Raw genomic sequence first — 21,451 nt, 5'->3', positions numbered from 1 at the left:
CCAATGCCCCCCCCCCCCCCGCCCGATGCCCAGCCAGTCCCCGAGCAGCGGCCCCCCCCGGCCAGCTTTCCCCAGTTTATGTACTGAGCGTGACGTCCCATGGTATGGAATGTCCCTTTGGCCAGTTTGGGTCAGCTGTCCTGGCTGTGCCCCCTCCCAGCTTCTTGTGCACCTCCAGCCTGCTCAGTCAGTAGAGCGTGGGAAGCTGGAAACCCCTTGACTAGTGTAAGCACTGCTCAGCAACAACTAAACCATCGGTGTGTTATCAACATTGTTCTCGTCCTAAATCCAAAGCACAGCACTGTACCAGCTACTAGGAAGGAAATTAACTCTATCCCTGCCGAAACCAGGACACCCTGAGACACTGCCACCAGCAGTGTGCCACTGCCCCGTGGGCACACACAGGTACATGCAGGATGAGGGCCATCCAGAGAGGGATGCAAGTGCCCGCCACGAGCAGCGATTGCAGTCCCTCAGCTCAGCTTCTTGCCTGTGCTGCTGTCGTTGATGAGGAGTGGCTGATGGTGGTAGTCTGCTCTCAGGACCAAAACACTCCAAGGAGATCTCTATAAGACACCTACTGACATGGTAAAGAAAATTGCTTCCAAGTCTGGGGGTACATCATTTATGTAGGTTGAACATACCCAGCCTACTGGAGGCATGCATTTGCAGAGCAATACCTGAACTTTTACTGTGTTTCCCTTTATTCCCCAAAGGCTACAGAGCTTGTGTTTACTCTGTTAGAGGACACGCTCTTCTGAGTAACTGCACCTCCCAGCAAAGTCAACTGTCCCTGTAGTGTCAAAATGAGGTGAGGCATGGCAGAGCAGAACAGAAAGCGCTGCCCAGAGGCATCAGTGTCCTCCAAGAGAAGTCACCTCTTTCTCCGGCCAGCTGGCAGCACAGATGCGATGCTGTCCTCGCTCTCATGGGTGTGAAGAGGAGGCAAGAGAAGGAGGCTGTGGTCCAGGCCAGGTGACCCCAGGGAGTTGGAGCTGGATGTGGGGTGGCTGGCAGGAGGCAAATGAAATCAAACAGCCAAGAGCCAGTGGTGGTTTCTGACTAAGGGGAAGAACTAAAAGAGAAAAATCAGTTCAGAGCAGTGTCACACATCACCAGCTGCTGTATAAGATGTGGGCTTTCAGCTTGCTAGTGCAGATGCAGAGAGGCTGGGCAGCCTCCCTTTGTCATTAGGATTCACTTATTAGCAGGAGGTGCCTTCCTCGGCTTTCTGCCATCTGTGTTTGTTTTTTCTCTTTCACTCTATTTGCCTTTGTTTCACAGCTTACTCATTCTGTTTATTTGCGTTAGGAGGCTGCGCTCATCTCCACTCTGACAGCAAAGTTCACACATGGGGAGTTAGCACACATCTAAAACAGATGCTTCTGCAAAGTGGCGAGAGCATCCCCCTGTCCCCCAGCCTTGTGACAGCGGCCGGTTGTTACCGTACGAAATGACAAAGATTGGAGCAGTCACTTCAGAAACTCCCTTCTGCAGCAACCTCGATGCAGTGCCGGCGCCAGTGCCGTGTCCTCCTCCAGCTGGGCGTAGCACGAGGTGACTGGCCAGCCGAGGCGGGGAACTGGAGAGTGCCATCTCACTGCAAACCACCATAAAGAGATGATTTATTCCTCCAGGAGCCCTAGCAGGCAGGGGAACCTCAACATGGGGATGCTGGAGCCTCGGGTGGGTGGCACAGGAGTTGCATTTGTCCAGCACAGCCTGGCTTTAGACCAAAGCTCTACTGCAGGCAGCTTGATCTAGTTTTTTCAAAAATACAAGCTGGCTGTAAAAAAAAAAAAAACCAAACCCAAAAAAACCCCAACAACAAAACAAACAAAAAACCCCACAGCTGCCCGCTCTCACAGGAGTGCTGCACGCTGCAGCTGGCTTTGCAAGCAGCTTCTCTCCCTCACCGGCTCTCACATCTGGACGGGATACCCCCACCTTTCTGCTTCGCATTCGGCTTCACCCCACCTCCACATGCCCTTGCCCTCCCTCGGGAGAAGGTGACAGTAATTTGGCAACAAGCCCACCTGGAAATTTGTGCAGACATTCAAGTGCAAGACCACAGAGCAATCTCTTCTTATTCTTCAAGGCAGTAGCCAGCAGATAACGTTCAGACACACAAATGAAAGCTAAGAGTCACTTACTGCAAGATTAATACAAGATTTCCACCAATTCAGATGGAAACTTTATGCACGTACTCTGCACGGGTGTAAATGTTTTGGCCGATGGGACCCAGCCTCCTCTGACCCCTTCAACCTTGGAGTCATTAAAACTTTAGCCCCAAACTTTGCGCATTAGTTCAGAAGAGAGAAAAACAGAAATTTGTTTCTGCAAAATTCTCCTTACTTCCCCCCACACACGTGGCCTTAAAAAGATGAAATCAAAACATCTTAAAAGTTAACAAGATTTAATTCTGTTGGGTTGCTCAGAAATGTAGGTCCTTCCAAAGAGATGTAGCTACCAGTCAATACAAACTAGCTTTTTTCCTCCGGAGTATTTCAAATACCTGCACTCCAGCAATGTCAGGTTATTTCAGCTCCTGAAATAGCTATCTGAGCTTCTCGGCAGTGTGACACCAATTACCTCGACACTTACAGAGGGGTTTTTCACTTGGTTCGTGGCTAAAATGCCATTTTCATCATTAGTTGTGCGTGTGGCAATTACAGAGGCATTTCCACGCGATGGAAACCATCCAGCAAGTCAAAGGCTTTTCGTGTCCTCGCCGTCAGACTCGTGTCCACGGTCCCGATTCAGCCACGCTCGCACCTTTAATTTAAAAACAAGTTTGAGCATTGTGCTGGGTAAGGCTAGACAAGCTGGCGTTTCAGAATACATACATACCAGAAGCTGTCCCAGAGGACTTGGTGGGGTCGCACCACCGAAGCTGTTTAACGAGGCTGCTCTCTGAAATGGCAGGGCGAGCCCGTCCTCACCCCTGCGACCCACCTCTCCCGCAAGAGAGGGCTGGTGACACCGCGCTCCTGCCCTTCACGGTGACAGCATCACCGTCCTCGGCAGAGCTGGTGAGAACAGAGGGCAAGTTAGGCGACAAAGCAGGGACCTTCCCCACCTTGTGTGTGGAGGGGGGGTACAGCCCGTTCTCCCCCATGCCCACCCAACGCCACGCCGGGCAGCGGCGCGTGCCAGCGCCGGGGGGCAGAGGCCTCCTCCCGGCCCGGCATGGCTCACCGCTGCCTCTCAGCCCTGCAGACAGCGAGCAAACAGCTTTCCCTCTCCCTCGCTGGAATGAAGCCTCCGCAACAAGGAAAAAAATTGGGGGCAAAAATGCAAAATTCAGGCAAAATATCAAAATTGCGTTTTTAACGGGTTCTGTTGTAATCGGCTCTCGTGTAGCTCTGTTTGCTGGGGGATCTGCCCTGTGAGCCCCCCAGCTGCTTTCCTGGGGCTGCAGGGGGCCTGGCTGGGCTGCCCCCCAGCCGCCCCCAGCCTCCGCCAGCTCAGCGCGTCGCAGATGGCGTTCCCGGCGCTCCGGAGACCTTTAAGCCGCCCGCTCCCTGACAGTCTTTTGTTAGCACCGGTCTAGACATTAATTGTATTCCTGCAGTTTAGCTTGAGATGTGGGGTGTAAATGGCACCAACAAGAATTCCTGGAAATAAAATTAATACTTGTAATCATCCTAATTACAGCAAGCACCTCTTTGTGGCTATTTTATAAAAGGACACTAGTAAAATACCTTATTTGAAGCTCTAATATATTTTGTAAAATGTCTTTTCATTTAATGAAATCATTTTAGTTTCAGTAATTACTTAAGTCTGGCGTTAACAGAAATAAGTTAGTTAGGGCCACATAAGGCCACCAAGGAATTAGAAATTAATTATGGAGAAGGCAGAGGTAGGTCTGCTTTGGGAGATGCAAGGCTTTTCTTGGCTTTGACACTTAGGTTTGTGCCCCATTTGGTCATGTCCCCAGGTGTTTAGAGAAGGCAGAAAAATGTTTCCTGTTTAGGCAAAAGTTTAATTACATATAGAAATGCCAGTATTGCCATCTTATATGTGCACATATGCACACACTATGGTTTGTAAACCTTGCTTTAAGGAGTGAGGAGGAGGCAAATGTGAAGACAATCCCTGCTTTAAAATGATAATGCTTGAGAGACACCTGTACCTCTCCTACGTTAGAGTCATCCTTGTTCATCCCGGGAGCCAGGCACATTGCCTCACATGAGTGGGTGAGAATCTCAAAGTTTTGTGATTTGTTAATGTCAGCAGTAAATCATGATTAATTCCTCTGGCAGTCATCGTGGTAAAAAACATTGTCACCACATGCCCTTTGCTATTAATACTGTGCGATCAGCCGTTTCCAAGAAATACTGTTTGAACATTGCCCGTATGCAAACTCAGGGCCTGGCTCCTCCCTCATTAAACCCAATGGTTAAAAAGCTGGGCTTTTTTCAATGGAAGCAGAATCAAGCCATGAATGTTTTGGGCAAAGAGAGGTAATTGGGTGGATCTAATTCTGCTTGGAAAGCCACCATCAGTGACGGCTTCTCCGAGCTCATGCCCTGAAGTCGGCTGCAGGGATTTGACGTCCTGCTGCGAGGCGCACCCAAGCATGCCAGCACAAAGTGAAAAAGGGAGATATGTCCAAACGTCCCTTCTAACTTAGAGTTAAGTTTAGTATAATGCTGCTAGAGCTGCAGCTCTCCTTACACCTCTGCAAGCCAAAGGCCTTGACGAGAAATGAAACTTTCTGTAAAGTCTTTGGGGGGGGAGCACTCAGTCTCAGTAACGTGTTGTCTAAGCCACAAGTTTTTCAAACCAATTTTAATTTTGCTGTCAGCTTTGCATCAGTAATTTTGCTTCCGGGATTTGTCACTGAAAACATACCAGGGAAATGACTGAGCCGCAAGTTTTTAAAGATCGCCTGTAACGTCATCTGAAATCTGCCTGCAGCTCTGCTGCCAGATAGGAAAAGAGAAGAGCAGTCACTAGACGTAATTTCTGAAACACGCCATCGCGTTTCCCTTTGTCTCTTTCAGCCAAACACCACTGCAAGGCAACTCCTGCAGACCAGCAAAAGCCACTGGTCCCCGCAGTTTAAGTGTGCGTCCCTACGAACGGCGTCTCCCAAAGCGAAGGGCGCGGATTCGCCGGCTTTCCCCAAGGTGCCCGACTCCAGGCGGAAGAGCCTGCGGCAGTTCTCCATCACCACCGCCCTGAACACCCTCAACCGGATGGTCCACGCGCCCGCCGAGCGGCAGGCGCTGGAGATCAGCTCCCCTGTGCTCATCAGCTCCAGCAACCCCACCGTAGCCACCCAGAGCAGCGAGAAAGCGGAGTTTCCCTACGGCACCCCTCTCCAGGTAGGGAAGCGGCGGTGTGCATGCTGTAGGAGCAGTATGAGTCCAAAGTGCAAATCCTGGATAGAAACACTTGATGCGCAGGCAGCAATTTGAAAAGCTAAAGCGCAAACGTGCAAAGACAAAGCGCCCATGCTAATAGCGTCAGTAAGATGTGTCATCCACATCAGGCTGCCTGGGATTTTTTTCCCCTCCTTTCGAATTGGAAAGGTCTGTCTTCAGAGTTCAGGGACCCAAGGGAATTCATAAAAAGAGAAATTAAGTTATCAGAGTAACTAAATGTGGCTAAAGCACATTCCCATCCTGATTTCTGCCCTACTGCAGTGAACTCCAGGTGTAGAACAGAAAACAGAGAGCTTAACTTGCAAAATAAAATATTTTTCATTTTAGAAAGTAGTATGGAACGTGAATTCCCAAGGGAGCTAACTGAGGCTCAGCTCATTCACAGACATGTATGTGTGTGTGTGTGTGTGCCTGAATTCACACTGCAAGCAAACATCTGGTTTGCCATATAACAATGTAGATCAAAAATAGGTAGTTCTCAACATTTGGAAAATTAAAGCTAAAACCAGCCATTGGGCCACTCTCACCTGCGTTACTTCGATGATGAGCCTTTCTGAGCTCCTCTCACAGAATTAAGTTGCACCGGCACGGTAGGACCTGCAGAACCAGCCCCTGAATTATGAGCAAATAAAAGCCCAGTGAGAAAGCTTCATTGTACTGAGCAGGCCTGTACCGCCAGTGATTGCTTTAACGGCCTTTTCATCTAACCCCCATGCTTAAAAGGAAAGTAGAAACCTGCTCTGTTTATTAATTGGTATTTCAATTTTTCTGGTAAGTCTCACGCATACAAGGAGTCCCCCGCATCCCCAGTGCTTATCCTCAATGATAAGCATTGGGCTTAATCAAAAAAACTTGATTAAGCCCAAAATCTCAGTGCAGAAGATCACATGTTTGGGCATCTCTAAACATAACCTTTACTCTGCCCGCCGGGGCACACGCAGGCATTGCGGAAGCACGGCGCTCCATTACCGTGCCCAAGCCACAAAGTTTTCTCCAAAGGCAAACTGCCTACAGGACAGGTTTCCTCAGAAAACACCAATTCAGCAGTGTTAATAGTGAAGAAGCCTCCTGCTTCTTCTAAGCAGGGCTGTCAGCCCTTCTGAAAAGCAATCGGGGTCTTTGCCCTACCGTAAATCAGTCCTCTGCCTGCATCTATCCACGTCCAGACGAATGGTTTCTGCAGGGGAGGGCAATTACCGGGAGTCCTTGTCAGTCTGCAATCTAAACCTGGGACTATGCTGAGAGAAGCTGAATTTGGGGCTGAGATAATAAACGTAGACTGACCTTTTGGACTATATCCGCTCTTTATTTTAGGAGGCAAAAGAGTCTCGTTCCTTCTTCACACACTGACTAAAGACAGAATCTTCACAGATCATCTGAAATGGGAGAAAAAAGGTTTTTGTTTAGATTTATATGACATCTTTCATATTCAAGGTTGCTCTAACATTTTACAAAGCAATAAGCCAGCCCCTGGTAGTTCGGTGCCTGTGCAATAAAACCCAGCAGGCATTTTGTACTTAGCAATAGCCTGCGAAGAGCCTTGGATGTTAGATGCTGTTTTATGTGAGAGGAAATGAAGCCTTAACAATAGAGCTATAATTCAATTGAAATGGTATCATGTCTCGCGAACCCAATATAATTTTACCAAAAATGTCTCAGTGTGAACTATTGTCAACAGCAGAAGCAATAGAGGGAACGTGTTAACGTTTTGCCTTAGAAGGGCTGGAATTTCCTTTCTTCTAAACAACAGTTTTGCTCCCAGAGGTTTGCAGGAGGATCCGTGTTGTTCACGGGGCCACACAGATTGCAGCTTTTTGTTTTTCCATCTCTGGGTTTGGGTTGCAATGACTAACCTGCAAACTTGAGATTCTTTTGCAAGCCCAGATACGCACTGCCAGGCTGAACCATGTTGGCCATATCCCACTGAGGTCGCTCGTCCTTTTTCCTAGTATTAATCAGATGGAAAAGCTGCAGGGGTGAATTTTTTGATGGCTGCCCTCATGATCAGAACAAAGTTGCAGGACTGAGGAGTAATGGGAGAGATGAGAGCTGATGCTGATCCCAAGGGTTGGTCTACCCTGCTCAGCAGCTTCTGGTGGAAGCTCAGCTTCGATAGTAAGCGCTGAGACTTTGGAGAAACAGCAGCGCATCTCCAAAAGTGTGGTTGTTCCATGGCAATTTATTTTATATACGCAACATTACCTGGAAGGAAAAGATCTGTGTTTCTTGGGTTTAAACTACTCCAAATAAAATACAAGTTTGGAAGTAATGAACAGTTGCGTGCCTACTGCCCCAGAGTACAAGTATCAAGCTGGGGTCTTCCACTATTAGCAATATAGTAAAGAAAAGAGTGGGTTGAATCACATCCTTAATTGCTTCCGTGCGTTTTCGTGTTCCCTAGTAAGTCTGCAGAGGTTGAGTAGCCTGGATCTTTGTGGGTGGTCACAAATATGGTGCAGCAGATGGAGCCGAGTCTACAGCTCAGCTCAGCCTTCCCGGCTCCGGGCTGAAATCCTCACCAGGGTTCACCCAGGTGCCGAGCCTGTGCTCACACACGGCTGTGCTGTGTAAGGAGCAGCAATGGCAGCTCTCAAACCGCCCAGGAGCCAGCCCCAAACGGCACAGCCTCTCAGGAGGAGTTTCTAAGACCTGATGGGCAAAACTCAGCAATTTTTGAGAATGAAGTAGGCAAGGATTGTTAAGTGGGAATTGTCCCAGGAGACAAAGCCCAGGGCTGGATAACTTTAGCTGGCAAGCAGAGGTAAGGTATATGGGGTAGGGTGGTCAAGTGACGGAAGGTGGCCCCTTGCCCAGCCCCTGGCCGCCAGCGCTGATGCCCTCCTCCACCAAGCAGAGGGATGGCACGGGAGGGGAGCAGGCATCTGCCTAAGATGGCGAGCGGCGGGCGAAGCCGTGGAGGCTGCGTGGGGTTAGCGGGTGAATCACTGGCAGGAGGAATGCGCACCGCAGCATCCGCCCTCCCTGGGAGCCAGGGAAAGTCCGCCTCCCCATCCAGGTCTCTATGCGGAGCCCAAAGAAGTCAGAGCAGCCACGGCCCCCGGGCTCCACACCCAAACACCAGAGCTTTTCTCCCCCTGTGAAAGGAACTGCGCCATCAGCAGCTCCCCAGCCCTTCGCTCGCCTCCACGCGCTAGGCAGGCGCTCGCTTGCCAGGAGCACGCCCTCCACGGAGCACTCAGAGTTGCTTTTGTCCTTTCAGACAATGACCCAGTTTCATTCCCTGCCTGAGATAAGGATGTAAGGCCCCGTGAGACCAGCTGGAAGGAAAGGAGCTGTGCTGCAACTGGGTTTGACACTAGCAAGGGTTAGGATCACAGGAGGTGGGGTCCTAGCATCAGCCCTCACTCAGGGGTGGGGCAGCAGAGCAACCTCAGCGATCAAACTGGAAAGCAAGTGACCCTGTTACTATCCAAGGTTTTAAATCCCTCTCCTCTGCAAGGACAGGCTTCCAGACAGATACTGAATACACATTTGGATCTAGTAATTTAAAAAAAAAAAACTACGCATTTTGAACAGATGTGTTCATTGCTTTCCTTGGGGTGAGGGTCAAAAAAAGTGGGAGTTTTCCAGTAGCTTGTAGTTCCATGACACTTGCCCCAAGCTATGAGACTACATACGTTTGAGGGAAACAAAGAGGAGCATTAGTATCCCCCTGAAGCACCCTGTGTGTGACATGTCCCCCCGTCAGAGTCACATCTCCAGCAATACTGGCGCTTGGCGGGAGGAGAGGGAGCAGGAGGGGCTGCACCGTGGGTACACGCAGCAACAAAGCATGGCTTAAAAAGCAAAGCTGAAGAGGCTGTGCTGCGTGTTTGTACGGCTTTCCTGAACACAGTGTGCCTGCCTGGCATTTCCACCAACAAGGATCAGGTTGGACTCATTTCGACCCATAAAAGGGAATAACCAGCAGCGGCTGGCACTGCTGCCAGCCCTCCCCCTGCTCTTCCTTCCCCTTTGTGGTGCCAAGCCGGGCTCAGGCAGGAGCCAGAACCAGTTTGCAGGGCTTATGGCACACCATGTCTGTGCCTGTGCCTGTTGTGCAAGCGGGCTGGCTGCGAGGCGAGGGGGGCATGGCAGTGCTGAACTGTGCCCTCCCTCTCCGCCTCCTGCAGAAGGCACCAGCAGCTGCAGGATTCTCTTCCCAGTCACAATTGAGCTTATTCCCCTGGGCCTGGCAGTACCTGGGTCAGGAAACATCTGGCTAAGAGCTGCTGCTACCCTTTGCCGCTCGTTAAAGCGAGCTGATAAACCTGACATCTGCCATCTACTACATTTGGCTTTTCTATGTAATAAATGAGCTGAAACTTGCAGGACCCAACTTTCAGTAGCACCAAGAGCACCAACTGCCCCATGATGGAACGGGGAAAATCTCCCTCCCCACACGGTATCTCATGAACACTCTCGACAGGGAATTGCCTGTGTCAGCAGGGCACTGTAGAGAGGAGCCAAGCTAGAAATCACGTTGGCGACAAGCTAGATCAGGAGATGGAGTAAGAGAGGGATTTAAGGAGAGGTGGAAAGTGAAACTCTCTGTACTTATAAGGGCTTGCAAAGTACTAAAAGGAGATCAGCAAAAGTGAATGCTGAATCACTTATACCTGGCTGAAAAATATTTCATTCAATCTTTTTTCTCTCTGTTGAAAATACAAAATGAGCTTTGATGCAGGCTCTGGAAGGATCTCTGCTTCCACGCAGAGTGGGAACAGAGGGAGATGAAAAACATTAAGCTTTCCATCCAGAAGTGGACATTTCAACACAGTTCCATCAGGAAAACCAGCAAAAGGTTGTAATTTTGCTCCAATGCAGGAAAAAGAAACTCCAAATCCCCAAATTTCAAAGGTTTTGATTATCAAAATTATTAAAACAGAATTATAATTTCCAATCAACTTCATTTATATGAGAGGCTGGTCTGACCCTACCTGAACAAAAAAAATGAGGAATGCAAAGATGGTTTGAAGCTTTACCTGCCACTCCAGGTGGAGAGACAGAAGCTATAGTTGCTGGGGTTTTTTAATTAACTTAATTTACTGGAGAGCAACAGAGCTGGTGAGTCACTTTTTTTTTTCTCCAGGTCCTTGCTAAGCCAGTGCCCCAGCACCGTGTTACAGACATAGCCACTAGAAGTTAGATTTGAAATGAATAGGAGATTAAAGCCCTGACAACTTGCATCATTAAAGATCCTGTGGTCTTTGCTGGAGAACATGACTGCCAGCCACATCCCAGCCCGGTGACTTTCTGCTGGCCTGAGATTCCCCAGGGACTCTGCTGCAGCCGCCCTGCCTTGCTGGGAACTTTGTTTTCACCTCCCGACAGCAGCCACGTTCCTGCAGCGGTGCAACATGGCTAACGCCTTTCAGCGTGCACAGCACTGAATTTCAAATGGGGATGAACTGCTTGCTCACAGCAGTTCACCCCGGGATATGTTTTTGTGCTTTAGAAGGGACAGATCAGCAGAAGAGAGCATCCTGGGGATGCCAGATTGAACGCTGCCATCCTTTCCTCCAAGCCCGCGGGCCCAGCCTGTGCAGATAGGCCAGTCCTGCTGAGTGCACTCCCTCATCACCCCCCGGCCCCGAGGTTTGCTGTGCTGCCAGCACAGCGACAAGCAGAAAAGCAAAGTTCAGGGGTAGAAACCAAACGGACGAGGAGGAGCATGCACGGTCGGCACAGACCAGCAGGTTCGGTAACTGAGACCTTCCTGGGCCAGGCTCAGCAGCACCGCTTGTTCTCACCATTTTCAGAAACAAACGTTGCCGGTGAAGGGTGGCAGACGGATGCCCCCGAGGACATCGTCCCAGCCCCCAGAGCCGTGCGGTGCCAGGCGTGGCAGCGCTGCTCCCTCCATCCCTGCGACAGACCTCGGCCCTCCCGCCTGTGAAGCGGAGATAACAAACCCTCCCTGCCTCCGCGGGGCTGGAGGGATCTCGCTATCTCCTAACGCTTGGAGAGCCCTTGGAGAGCCTCCAAAGCAAGGCCATACAGAAGCACAGGGTATTATTGCCATGGCTCCAGCACCCCACCAGGAGGGACCACCTCTGGAGGAGAGAGATGGTGATGTCCTTGCTCTAGCTAATCCTCTGCCTCGCTGCTGGGCATGTAAACAAGGTGGCCAGCTAGGACTGGTCAAAAGAGTTCAGCTTAAATTGTTTTGCTTTTGCCATTTGAAAGATAGCTGGGCTTTCACGTGAAAGGGAAGGGTCTACCTTCCCTAGAAAATTCTCAGTTTTCATTGGAAGACCTTGCACCCTGATTGCTACATAAGTTTGCAACCAGCAAAGAAAATATTTCCTTTAAATCGTGCTGTCACGCAGCTCCCGGCAGGATCTAGCCCAGCACCTTCCTTTTCTGGTATGGCAGGGATTTCCTGAACAGATAACCCTCCCACATTGCAAGTCTCCTGACCAAGGGGGAAGACGCCAATACGTGGTCCAGGAGACGTGCCCCCAACAGAGGGGGAAAGAGCAGAAGAGGCACTTAGACCTACGCCTCCGCCAAGCACTTCAGTAGCATTTCTTAGTGGAAGGACTTTGTATAGTTGGCCAATACACTTTAGAGGTTTTATCTGCATGCTCTTCAGATGTTTTTTGGGAAAGGATTAACATTTCCCATATCTAATAGCTCTAGTACTGATTTTTTTACCACTCAGTCAGCCAGCTATGAAATGCTAACCCACTTTGCACCGGCAACCAAGTGAAACATCTCCACGGCTTGTTCTTGGCATCTGGAAGCTCCCTCCAGCCTGCAGAGTACGCTGGAGATGGAGGTGCAGAGTTTATCAGCCTCAGAGAGGTCATCCTATTTACTTCTCCATCTGCAGGGCAGCGAGCAGGACTGCTCTCACTTGAGAAGTTGGCATTTGTAGAAATTTCTTCTATTCTTTCTACTGGATGGCCTTCACCCTTTGAACAAAGCCCTGTCTCCTTGGCAGTCCCCTCATGGAGGTGAAGAATCTGCAGAGATCAGTGCCATGCAAGGGGGGGGACAGCTACCCATGGTGGGACCACGCCGGAGCCCAGCGTGCACAAAGGACACGTAACCGAAACCAAACTCAGAAGAAGAACAGAAACACCCTGCAGGCAGGTTCTGGGGTCGAGGGCTAATGGCCAGACGCTCAGCAGGACACCAGGCAGAGGACGCTCACCTCAGAAACCCCCTAAGCAGGTGGATGTCACTCAACCTGTGAGACGTGGAGGGACAGGGGAACAGGAACAGCCCAGCACACTGCCCGCGTCCTCACCGGGACAACGGGGAGGTCCAAGGAGTCATCTTCTCGCCTTCAGTGGGCGGCAGCAGGGACAGGCACTCGCCCACTGCAGCAGCAGGTCTGGCGCGGCGTGTTCAAGGCACAGAATTACCTTGACAGCAGAAACGGGGCTGAGGTTCCTCCCTGGAACATGAAAGACCCCTACGAGAGGACAGAGGGGGCATTATGGTGGCTGGTACCTCTCCATAGATGCAAAATAACAGTGGGGAAAGGGCCACCCCAAACCAAAGGCAAACCCGAGCGAGGCGCCTCTGCCCGTGCTCCTGCGCTGCCTGCGGTGCGGCAGACAGCTACTCCCCTTACCCGGCACGGTCTGCACTGAGTGTACGCACGGGTCTGTGGAGCTCCTCGGGACGTCACAGACGTGGTAAATAGCTTTAATAATAGTTATTAAAAGATCACTGGGGCAAGGACCATATTATTTAGGGTTTAGACAATACCAATACTCCCAGCTGGAGCTAAATAAATAACAAGCAAAACAGCAATGATTACACCAGTCCTCACCTGGCAGATGCGACGGTCTCCTCCTGGTTAGCAGAGTCTGGGCTTCACATGCTGTTTTCCCAAACTCCTTTTCCTTCCTGAAGTAGGCACCAGAGACAGTGAGTGAATCAAAGGTACTCACCTTGTTCAGAGCCAAGCGAGAAGGGGTGAGAAAACACTGAGCGCAAGGAGAGAGGCGAAGGAGTGTTTCCCCACTGGAGTGGATCTCGTATATATGAGATTAGCAACAATTACAGGTTTAGGGCTCAAACTTAACACTTGGAAGTCATGGCTGTTAGCTTACATTTATCCTGTTTCATTGTCATTCTGAGAGCCTCCTCACGCACCAGGTTACCCATCCCAACAAGTTCCTTATTTACAGGACAGGGTAAGCACCATCAGTCCAACCAAGCCATACCCTGGAGAGCGTCTGGGTGTTGAAGTGGAAGGACCATGAGTCTTCCTCTTAATGCCTGGTCGTCTTTTTTTTTGTCAAATGTTCCAAACTCTTCTTTCTCCTGAAATGTCTTTGGGTTGTGTTTTGGTTTTTTTTGAAGGATGGGTGAAGCCTGTCAAATGTTTTTAGCTGCTCCTCCAGTGGCTAAAATAAGTCTATATTCAGATTAATTTATTGTTTTCTTTCTCCCTGTAGGTCAGCGCATCTTACTATCCCACGCCAGGATCATTGGGGCACTCAGCAGCCATTGTCACTCTTCCCCATCTGCAGCACCACATATCAGCTTATATGTACGTAAGGAAACTGAAATACGTTGCGGGGGTCGTGTAATTTTCTGTACCTTCACCTGAGGCTTCTCCAGCCAACGGTTCTCGCGAGCTGGGAGGTAGAGGCAGACCAGAGGGCAGCTCCCGTGTGTTCGGATCCAAATGCAGATCCACGTAGGAATGTACTTGGCTGGTCTAAGCAGGGGGACAGAGACTTATCACAGGTGAACTCAAAGATTAAATTTAGGAAAATCAAGGGATATAGAAGAATGTGGGTACACTACCGGAAACATTTGAGATAGATTCTGATCATTCCCTCATCCAAATTTCTGTGCTCATCTTTTTAAATTATATTCCCAGCAGGTGAACCATACTTGCACCTTATTACCTCACTTAACTATTTATATATTTCTGCCCATTTATCAACAGTACATTTTAAAGTATAAAGAAACTAATTACTCCTTAAGTGCCTCTAGTTTATTTTAAGTAAGACAGTGACGGTCACTGGTGTTTTGAATGATCCAATCTTTTAAAACTTTCCCGGAGTTAAAATTGGCAGATAATATATTGTGATGATTTTCCTCTAGATAAGATTCAGCCTGGCACTGTAGTAAGCTACCCAATAACAACAAAATAGCAACAAGCTGTCTACATGGTAATTAGCACCTCCACAGTATCGAGTCAGACCTGTGGAAACATTACTACACATGAGCAATATCTATAAATCTGTACTACGCTCATGACGTTTGCTACTTTCAGGCATTGGCATATGTCACCCGAGACTATTGCACACACCTAATCCTAAGCACAAGAAAACTCCTAAGACCTTAAAATAATTTGCAGAGTGAGGACTGTATTGAAGTGTCCAATCAGCTGCCTATTTTGCACAGCTCCTTTTTCAACCCTACGATATCAAACCGGTATCTGCATGTCCTGCCCTTCAGGATGAATCCTGTAGAAAGTGATAAACCACTGCAGAATTAGAACACCCTTACACTGAACCTCACCTGCTCTGTGCAAGTAACAGAAGGAGAAGTCACTTTATAGACGGGCGTTTCAAGTCAATCTTTCAAGTGATTGTTCGGAACAACAGGGAGAGAGAAACCTTTTTGAAAGTTATGGGAAAGTCCTTGACTATCTAGAAAACTAGTCTGTTGTTTCTGTTTTTTAAATAATATCTGATAATTGCTGTATTTGTCTGTAACTCATTCATATTTGGGAGCAGATCACATTCCCCTTGGAAAAAAACAACAATGCAATTAAATTAAATGTGTAGACTGGAGACAAATTAAAGTTCTTTAAAGAACAAATAGGGGAAAGTTTTGAAAAATATGCTATTTTCTTTTGCTCCTGTTTTGCTGTGTGGTCACACATGGTTCACTGTGGAGAACAAAGCTCCATCACCTAGTCGTAGTCCCAGAATCACGACAGAGAGGTCTAGAGGGGATCGCAAATTCATTTCTAGTCTGGTTTCCTCGCTAGCCCAGAGCAGAGCCACGTACCTCCTCTTTTGTCCACTTTATTCTCAAAGGCCCCCAGTGGCAGCGACTGAAGTCCCAGTGTTAGTCTCTGCAGGGGTCCGGTCGCAGGAGAACGAGGAAAGGGAGGAAGATGGGGTTAGCACGCACATTGCTGTACGAGCAGTGCTCCTCCCCGCGCCTCCGAACACCTCCAGATGATGCTCAGGGCAAGCAGATGCAAGGCCTCTGGCTCACCACGTACTTCAAAGCCAGAATGTATTCTTGATGCTATCGATCAGGCAGAGCATCGTACCTGCACTCTTTCATGCTGCTTTGCCTTAGGACAGGTACACATTAGCCCTTAATCGGTTATTTCAATGGAGCACTCACCGTGTGAGGTGGGGAACAGCAGCTTTCTCCTCCCTAACGCTTGTCTTGTTGCCCTTGGCTGGCCCTTCCGGGACAGAAACCATTGATGGGATCTGCTTTGTTCTCCATTCCTGTTGGCTCTTCTTTTGTTCACATCCCCTTTGGCCTGAAGTTACAGGCAGTTTCTTCCCTGCGAGTTCTCTCCACAATAATGGCAGCACCCAAATATTTGATGTGAGTGCTGGTTGAAGAGGCTTCAGCAAACCAGCCGCCACTCAGCCAAAGCCAGCAGCATCAGTTCTTCAGCACAGTTAAACCCAGGAGCTTCAGGATTCGCTCCAGCCATGCTGCATGGGGGGCAGCTACCGCCCCGCGGGCTGCCTTCCCTCCCCCTCACACCCCCTTTCTCCCCAGGTGCGTGGCTCTCCATTCCTACATGGCTCACGGACCAGACGAGCTGGAGCTGCAGAAGGGAGAAGGGGTCCGCGTCTTTGGGAAAGACCACGACGGCTGGCTGCGGGGCATGTCCCTCGTCACGGGGAGAGTGGGGATCTTCCCCAGCAACTACGTCGCTCCCCTCTTCAGGTCTGGTTTTTCTTACGTGAAACAAAAACATGCGGAGGGGGGAGCGGGTAACACGTAGGATTTAGGGTCTTCTCATTCCCGCAGAGAAATCACTGCAAGAGATTCCTGCAGTACTAACAAGGGCCAGGGATTCCTCACCCGGGCGGGATGACACCTGGCAGCTCTCACTCCTTTCATTTCTCCGTGTACCGACTCGGCCGCACGCACCACGTGGGAATCACATCTCCCTCCAACAGCCGGCTGCCACCGCAGGGAGAAGTCAGGGAGCGGAGAGGGCCAGCAGTGTTCCCCTCGGAGGGGGCACACGGGCCGGATGAGTGAGCAGCGCAACATCAGCCTTCGTCCACTTGTTTTAAACCTGGGATGTCGACAGAGACATCAGCAGCTTCTTCCACAGCTGTTTAATTCAGTCCAGGAGCTTTGGCAGGGACCTGTAGGTGACACAGCCAGCACATTTTGATGAGTTAGTCTGGGAGCCAGGATGAACGGCAGCGTGTCTGTGCTCGGACTCGCCTTTAATCCTTTTGGATGACTCCGGCTTTTTTTTTTTTCCTGCCAGAAGGGGAACCACAAACTGAAGGCTCTTTTAGAGTCAAAATACTGTCTTTAGAGCAGGCATTTAAGCACTGGACACCATCGATCTAACTAGACAAACATGCATTAGAGAGAGCAATAATTAAAATATACAATTTAGGAGAGAAAAAAGTTTCCCGTGCCCTTAGTTCCCCTGAGATACTCTCAGGTTAGGCAGAGAAATGAAGAACAGCTTAGAAATGTAGTGCTCTGCTTCTGCAAATAGAAAGTGGGGATAAGTCAGGACAGCTCTCTCCCAGGACTGTGATTTCGTTAACTGGAGCAGGGTTTCCATGGCTGGAAACTCACTGCGACGGTCCAGCCCCGTCTGCGGGAGCGGGGACGGGGACAGATGGGCGCAGGGAGCTCTGCTCGGGGGGGGGCAGCTGTGGCCCGCGGGGATCGCCTCCACGCACACCCACCCGCCCATGCCTCTGCGCAGGGTTAAAGGACTGCACCGAGGGAAGATCAGGGGCACCTCGGCCGCTGCTTCCCTGAAAACCTTCTAGCAGCACATCAAAAATTCACCTTACGCTCCCAGATACTCCCGCTGCCATTTCAGACCAGAGGTCCCCGTGCTGCTTTCATCCCAGCACTGCCCCCCCGCACCCTCCCCGCGTTCAAAAGCGCTGGTGATTAGTCTTTGTCTCTCCAGCTCATTTCTTCACCATATAGCCTCCGATGACACCATGGCCCCACCTCACCGATAAACACAGCAAACAAACAATCGAGAGCACAGCCCAGTCACCCTAAATAGCCTCATAAAGCACTTCAACCGTAAGCGCTGGTTTTGGAGTTGCTATTCTATCCTCCTTAGGAAATTTCTTCATAACAAATTGATGCCCGAGTTATTTGATGAATCACTGCTCCGTTATTAAACCATGAATCATTCCTCCACACACACCCCCAAAAAGGTAAAGAAGAATCAGAGGAATGGGTTTTCCTCCCTTTAAGGAGTTTGCAGAAGGACCTCATCATGGCCCACTCTCTCAAGGAATTTGGAGCGATACTTGGCTAGTGTGCTGGTGGGGAAGGTTGACAGGGCTTTGGCAATTTAGTGGCTTCAGGTGAAAACATGAAGATGACCTCTCTAGGGAAGGCAGGGGGGGAGGATAATCCAAAGTAGGTGCTGTGCACCAGAGACCAAACAGCGGAGGGGAAGCTAGATCCAGACGACAGGAGCACAAATAACTGCCCCTGCCCGGCCCTTACGGACCTGCCCTGCCCCTGCGCCGAGAGATGCCTCTTACAGCTCGGGCTGAAGGTGCCATCCAGCAGGGAAGGGGTAGGATAGGGGCAAATTACAGAGGGAGGGCTGGTGTCTGGAGGTCCCTTTTGAAATGCCATGGGGTTACTGTAATGAATCCTAACGCTATTTGGGAATAATTTCTTATAAATCAGGTACAAAAAGATGAAAGCCTTCATTATAATGGAATCAGAAACCTGAACTAGCTGTATCATCCATAGTGTTTCCTACCAAAGCCCTGACTTGGGAGCAGTGCGGGCGCATTAAAACCATGGAGTTTCCTCCCGGGCAAACTCCTGCTTTCCTTACAAAACCCCAAGCCTAGTCTGAGCTTATTTTCTTTTCCTTTTCAAACAGGAAATCTAGTCTCTCTGACTCGAAGATGCCTTCCCTGTACACCTCATGGACGCTGTCAACCTCCTCACTCTCCTCTCAAGGAAGCATCTCAGAAAACAGCCCGAGACAAAGCAGACCTTTGAAACCGGCACTGCTGCCCGTGCCCGTCACCTCAGCCGTGAGGACCACGGCCGCGGCGGCCTCGGGACAGGCATCGTTGCGGCGCGGACGCGGCAGCACAAGGAAGAGTAAGTGCTTAGGGGGGTCTCTGGGAGGGAGAAGCCAGACGCATCCCCCCAAAACCATACTGGCTGCCGGCAACTGGCACCAGAGCCATAAAAAAAAAAAAAAAAGAGAAATGCACATTACCGGAATGGCAGCTCTCCTGAGTGGTCCCCACCAGCGCTGGGGTCCAGCGTCAGGCTGAGCACAATGCGAGCAGAGACCGGCTGTTCCCCGGGGCACTCACAGCATCTCCTCTCACCCACGGGCGAGCTGGGGGGGCGGGCAGGCATCCCCGGCTGACACACCAGGTTTGCAGACATGGAGTGACCATGCTGCCGCGCAGCTGCATCCCCCTTGTGAAACGGGCTCTTGAGAAGGGTCTTTCCAAGGGGTCTCGTGACAGTCAGGCTGCAGTGCTGAGGACAGGCTGCGTTATCCTGCCGCTGGGCAAAGGGCTGCACGCGAAGGAAAATGTGGTTTGCTAGGCTGAGTGTAGGGGGTGGGGGGGATGTGAAATGCCCAGGGGGTTTAATCCCCTGCAAAGGCAGAAACACAGGGCTGGGGGCAATGCCAGCTGGCTCCCCCATACCAACCGGCGCCGTGCCAGAGAGTGGCACAGCTCGCTTCTGGGGGAGCAGCTGATGACCGTGTCCTCAACAGGCATGTGAACGTGGCTCAAAAACCAAAAACATTTGAACAGTAGAGTAAGGGAGGCCATTAGACATAAAAGTATCCTTATGTGGCAAACAAAGAAAATGAAATACAGACTCCAGCAAGATAAATGTGAACTGTACCAAGACAATATTATCAGTCTCTAAAAGGGACTTCTGTAGTGATCTTGGAAAATGTAAATCAGCAAATCCAACCTTTGAAATCCACAACACCCAGCAACAGGGCACTAAAACAGTAGCTGAAACGTCAATACACAGATACGGGGAGAAATAATCCCTAATTATACACACACAACCTTAGGCCCTAAATTAGCTTTTGTCACCCTGGAGAGAGGTTTTGGAATTGTCACAGATGGCCTCGAGAGCTCCAACTCCATACTCAGAAGCAATTTAAAAAAGTTAATTTAGAGTATTATTAGGAATTATTAAGAAAGGAACTCAGAACAAGAGAGTAAAACTCAGCTGTGCCATTGGGGGAGTTTTGGCAAACTCATATCCTGAATACTTCATGTATTTCTGGTAACTCAAAAAGAATATAGTAAAATCAGGAAAAATATGCAGGAGGATGATCAAGAGAATAGAATAACTTCTATTTCAGGATAAAAAAAATTTCAGCTTGGAAATATCCGAGATGTATAAAATCATGAATAGCCTGAAGGTGAGAAAGGATGCTACACAAAAAAGAAAAAAAGAAGCAGGAGTCACCCGGTGAAATTGTGAAGTCAAAAGCCTTCATATAGCAGAGAGGTAGAGGGAAAAAGCCTCCATATCAGCTCTATTTTTCTTCTCCTCCTTCACAAAGATCCAATACGTGCTTCTCACTTGCACATCCCCGGGGCTGTAGGAGATACCCCTCCCAAGGACGGAGGGCAGGGGGAGGGAGCCTTAGTGAACACCTCCCGGGCAGAGGAGCCCGGGGTCCCACACCACTGGCTGTCCTCAGCTGTGATTATTTTGGTAATTTTAGTTTTTTGACTCCGCACAGAAAAACTCTTTGTGAAGGCTTAGCAGATCTCAGTTGGTTATACTCTTTCCAACGAGGCTAGCAAGGTTTATCTTCAGCCCATACATGCTGCTTTGGAGTACATTTCCAAGTGTGTTTGGTCAGCTAAGGGGTGTATTCTCCCATGCTTGCAGGCGGAGCTGCTGCTGGAGGCAGGCACTGCCCCTGGCCGGGGGCAGGCACGTTTGCAAGGGCCACTGTCAGTGTTTTTAGACTCGAAATTGGATTTACCTTAAGAGTTGTTTTACTGTAAACGACTCATTCCCCTGTGGTGGCTCTGTTTAAAAAAAAAAAAAAAATGCATCTTGTGAATAGCAAGAAACTGCAGAAGACGTAAAGCGTGTGACTTCCCGCACCACAGACAGGACAGCAGCTACGGGATGGAGCAGCCAAAAAGGAACAACAAACAGCCCAGGACGGCGAGGGCTGGAGGGAGGGCTCAGGAGCAGGGCTCCTGCTGGCGGTTCGTACCTTCGGCAAAGAAACCGTGGGGAGGGGGCAGAGCGCGCCCCGGGCCCCGTGAGGACCCCATCACGGGAGGTGTTCCCCGGGGTCTCTCTTGGGAGGTTTCTGCTCAGGGGGGTGATTTCTGCTCCCCAGCAGCGTCTGGTCCTACTCGCTCATCACGGTGCTTCCCCCACGCAGCCCAGGGAGCAGCGCTGCCACCACTCCTTGCCACGGGAGCAGGGCAGGAAAATCCAACCACGCCGTGCTGACGCTGTGCAACCTGGTGTTCTGGGTTAATGCACCAAGCGTTTGCACCAGGAGTATTTGCAGTCCAGGAGAAGGCAGGGCAAGCTCTCAGAAACCAGATCGGTCCTATCCAAGACAGAAAAATTTCTGTGGCATGAGTTGTTGTGCAAATACATGGGGATGGAGGGTTTTGGTTTGTCGGCCTTGCCAGTGTCCAGCAGAGCGGCTGCCTGCCGAGGCAAGGCTATGGAGGCAGGCGGCTTTACTGCACACCACTCCCAGTGCACGGAGGTAGGTGCGTGGCAATCCCTGGGAGCTACGACCCCACAGCATCCCTGTGAATGGGGCTGTTCTTGCAGGGCTGTAACCACTGCTCACTTCTGCCTCTCTGCTTTGTCTGTACCAT

General features: G+C 50.1%; 1 protein-coding gene across 1 annotated transcript in view; it reads left to right on the top strand.

The window, feature by feature from the left end:
- SH3RF2 (SH3 domain containing ring finger 2) overlaps positions 1-21,451 on the top strand; it is a 41,761-nt gene that overhangs the window by 18,565 nt on the left and 1,745 nt on the right. The window contains exons 3-8 of the mRNA XM_009331459.1: positions 1,432-1,471; positions 3,043-3,359; positions 5,010-5,333; positions 13,814-13,908; positions 16,128-16,298; positions 18,475-18,701. Coding sequence (XP_009329734.1) covers positions 1,432-1,471; positions 3,043-3,359; positions 5,010-5,333; positions 13,814-13,908; positions 16,128-16,298; positions 18,475-18,701 — 1,174 coding nt within the window. The remainder of the gene's footprint in view (positions 1-1,431; positions 1,472-3,042; positions 3,360-5,009; positions 5,334-13,813; positions 13,909-16,127; positions 16,299-18,474; positions 18,702-21,451) is intronic.

The sequence above is a fragment of the Pygoscelis adeliae genome, unplaced genomic scaffold (assembly GCF_000699105.1).
Source record: "Pygoscelis adeliae isolate BGI_AS28 unplaced genomic scaffold, ASM69910v1 Scaffold108, whole genome shotgun sequence".
Classification (NCBI taxonomy): Eukaryota; Metazoa; Chordata; class Aves; order Sphenisciformes; family Spheniscidae; genus Pygoscelis; species Pygoscelis adeliae.
Note: the sequence above shows the minus strand (reverse complement) of the source record. Positions and strands in the feature narration are given on the sequence as shown.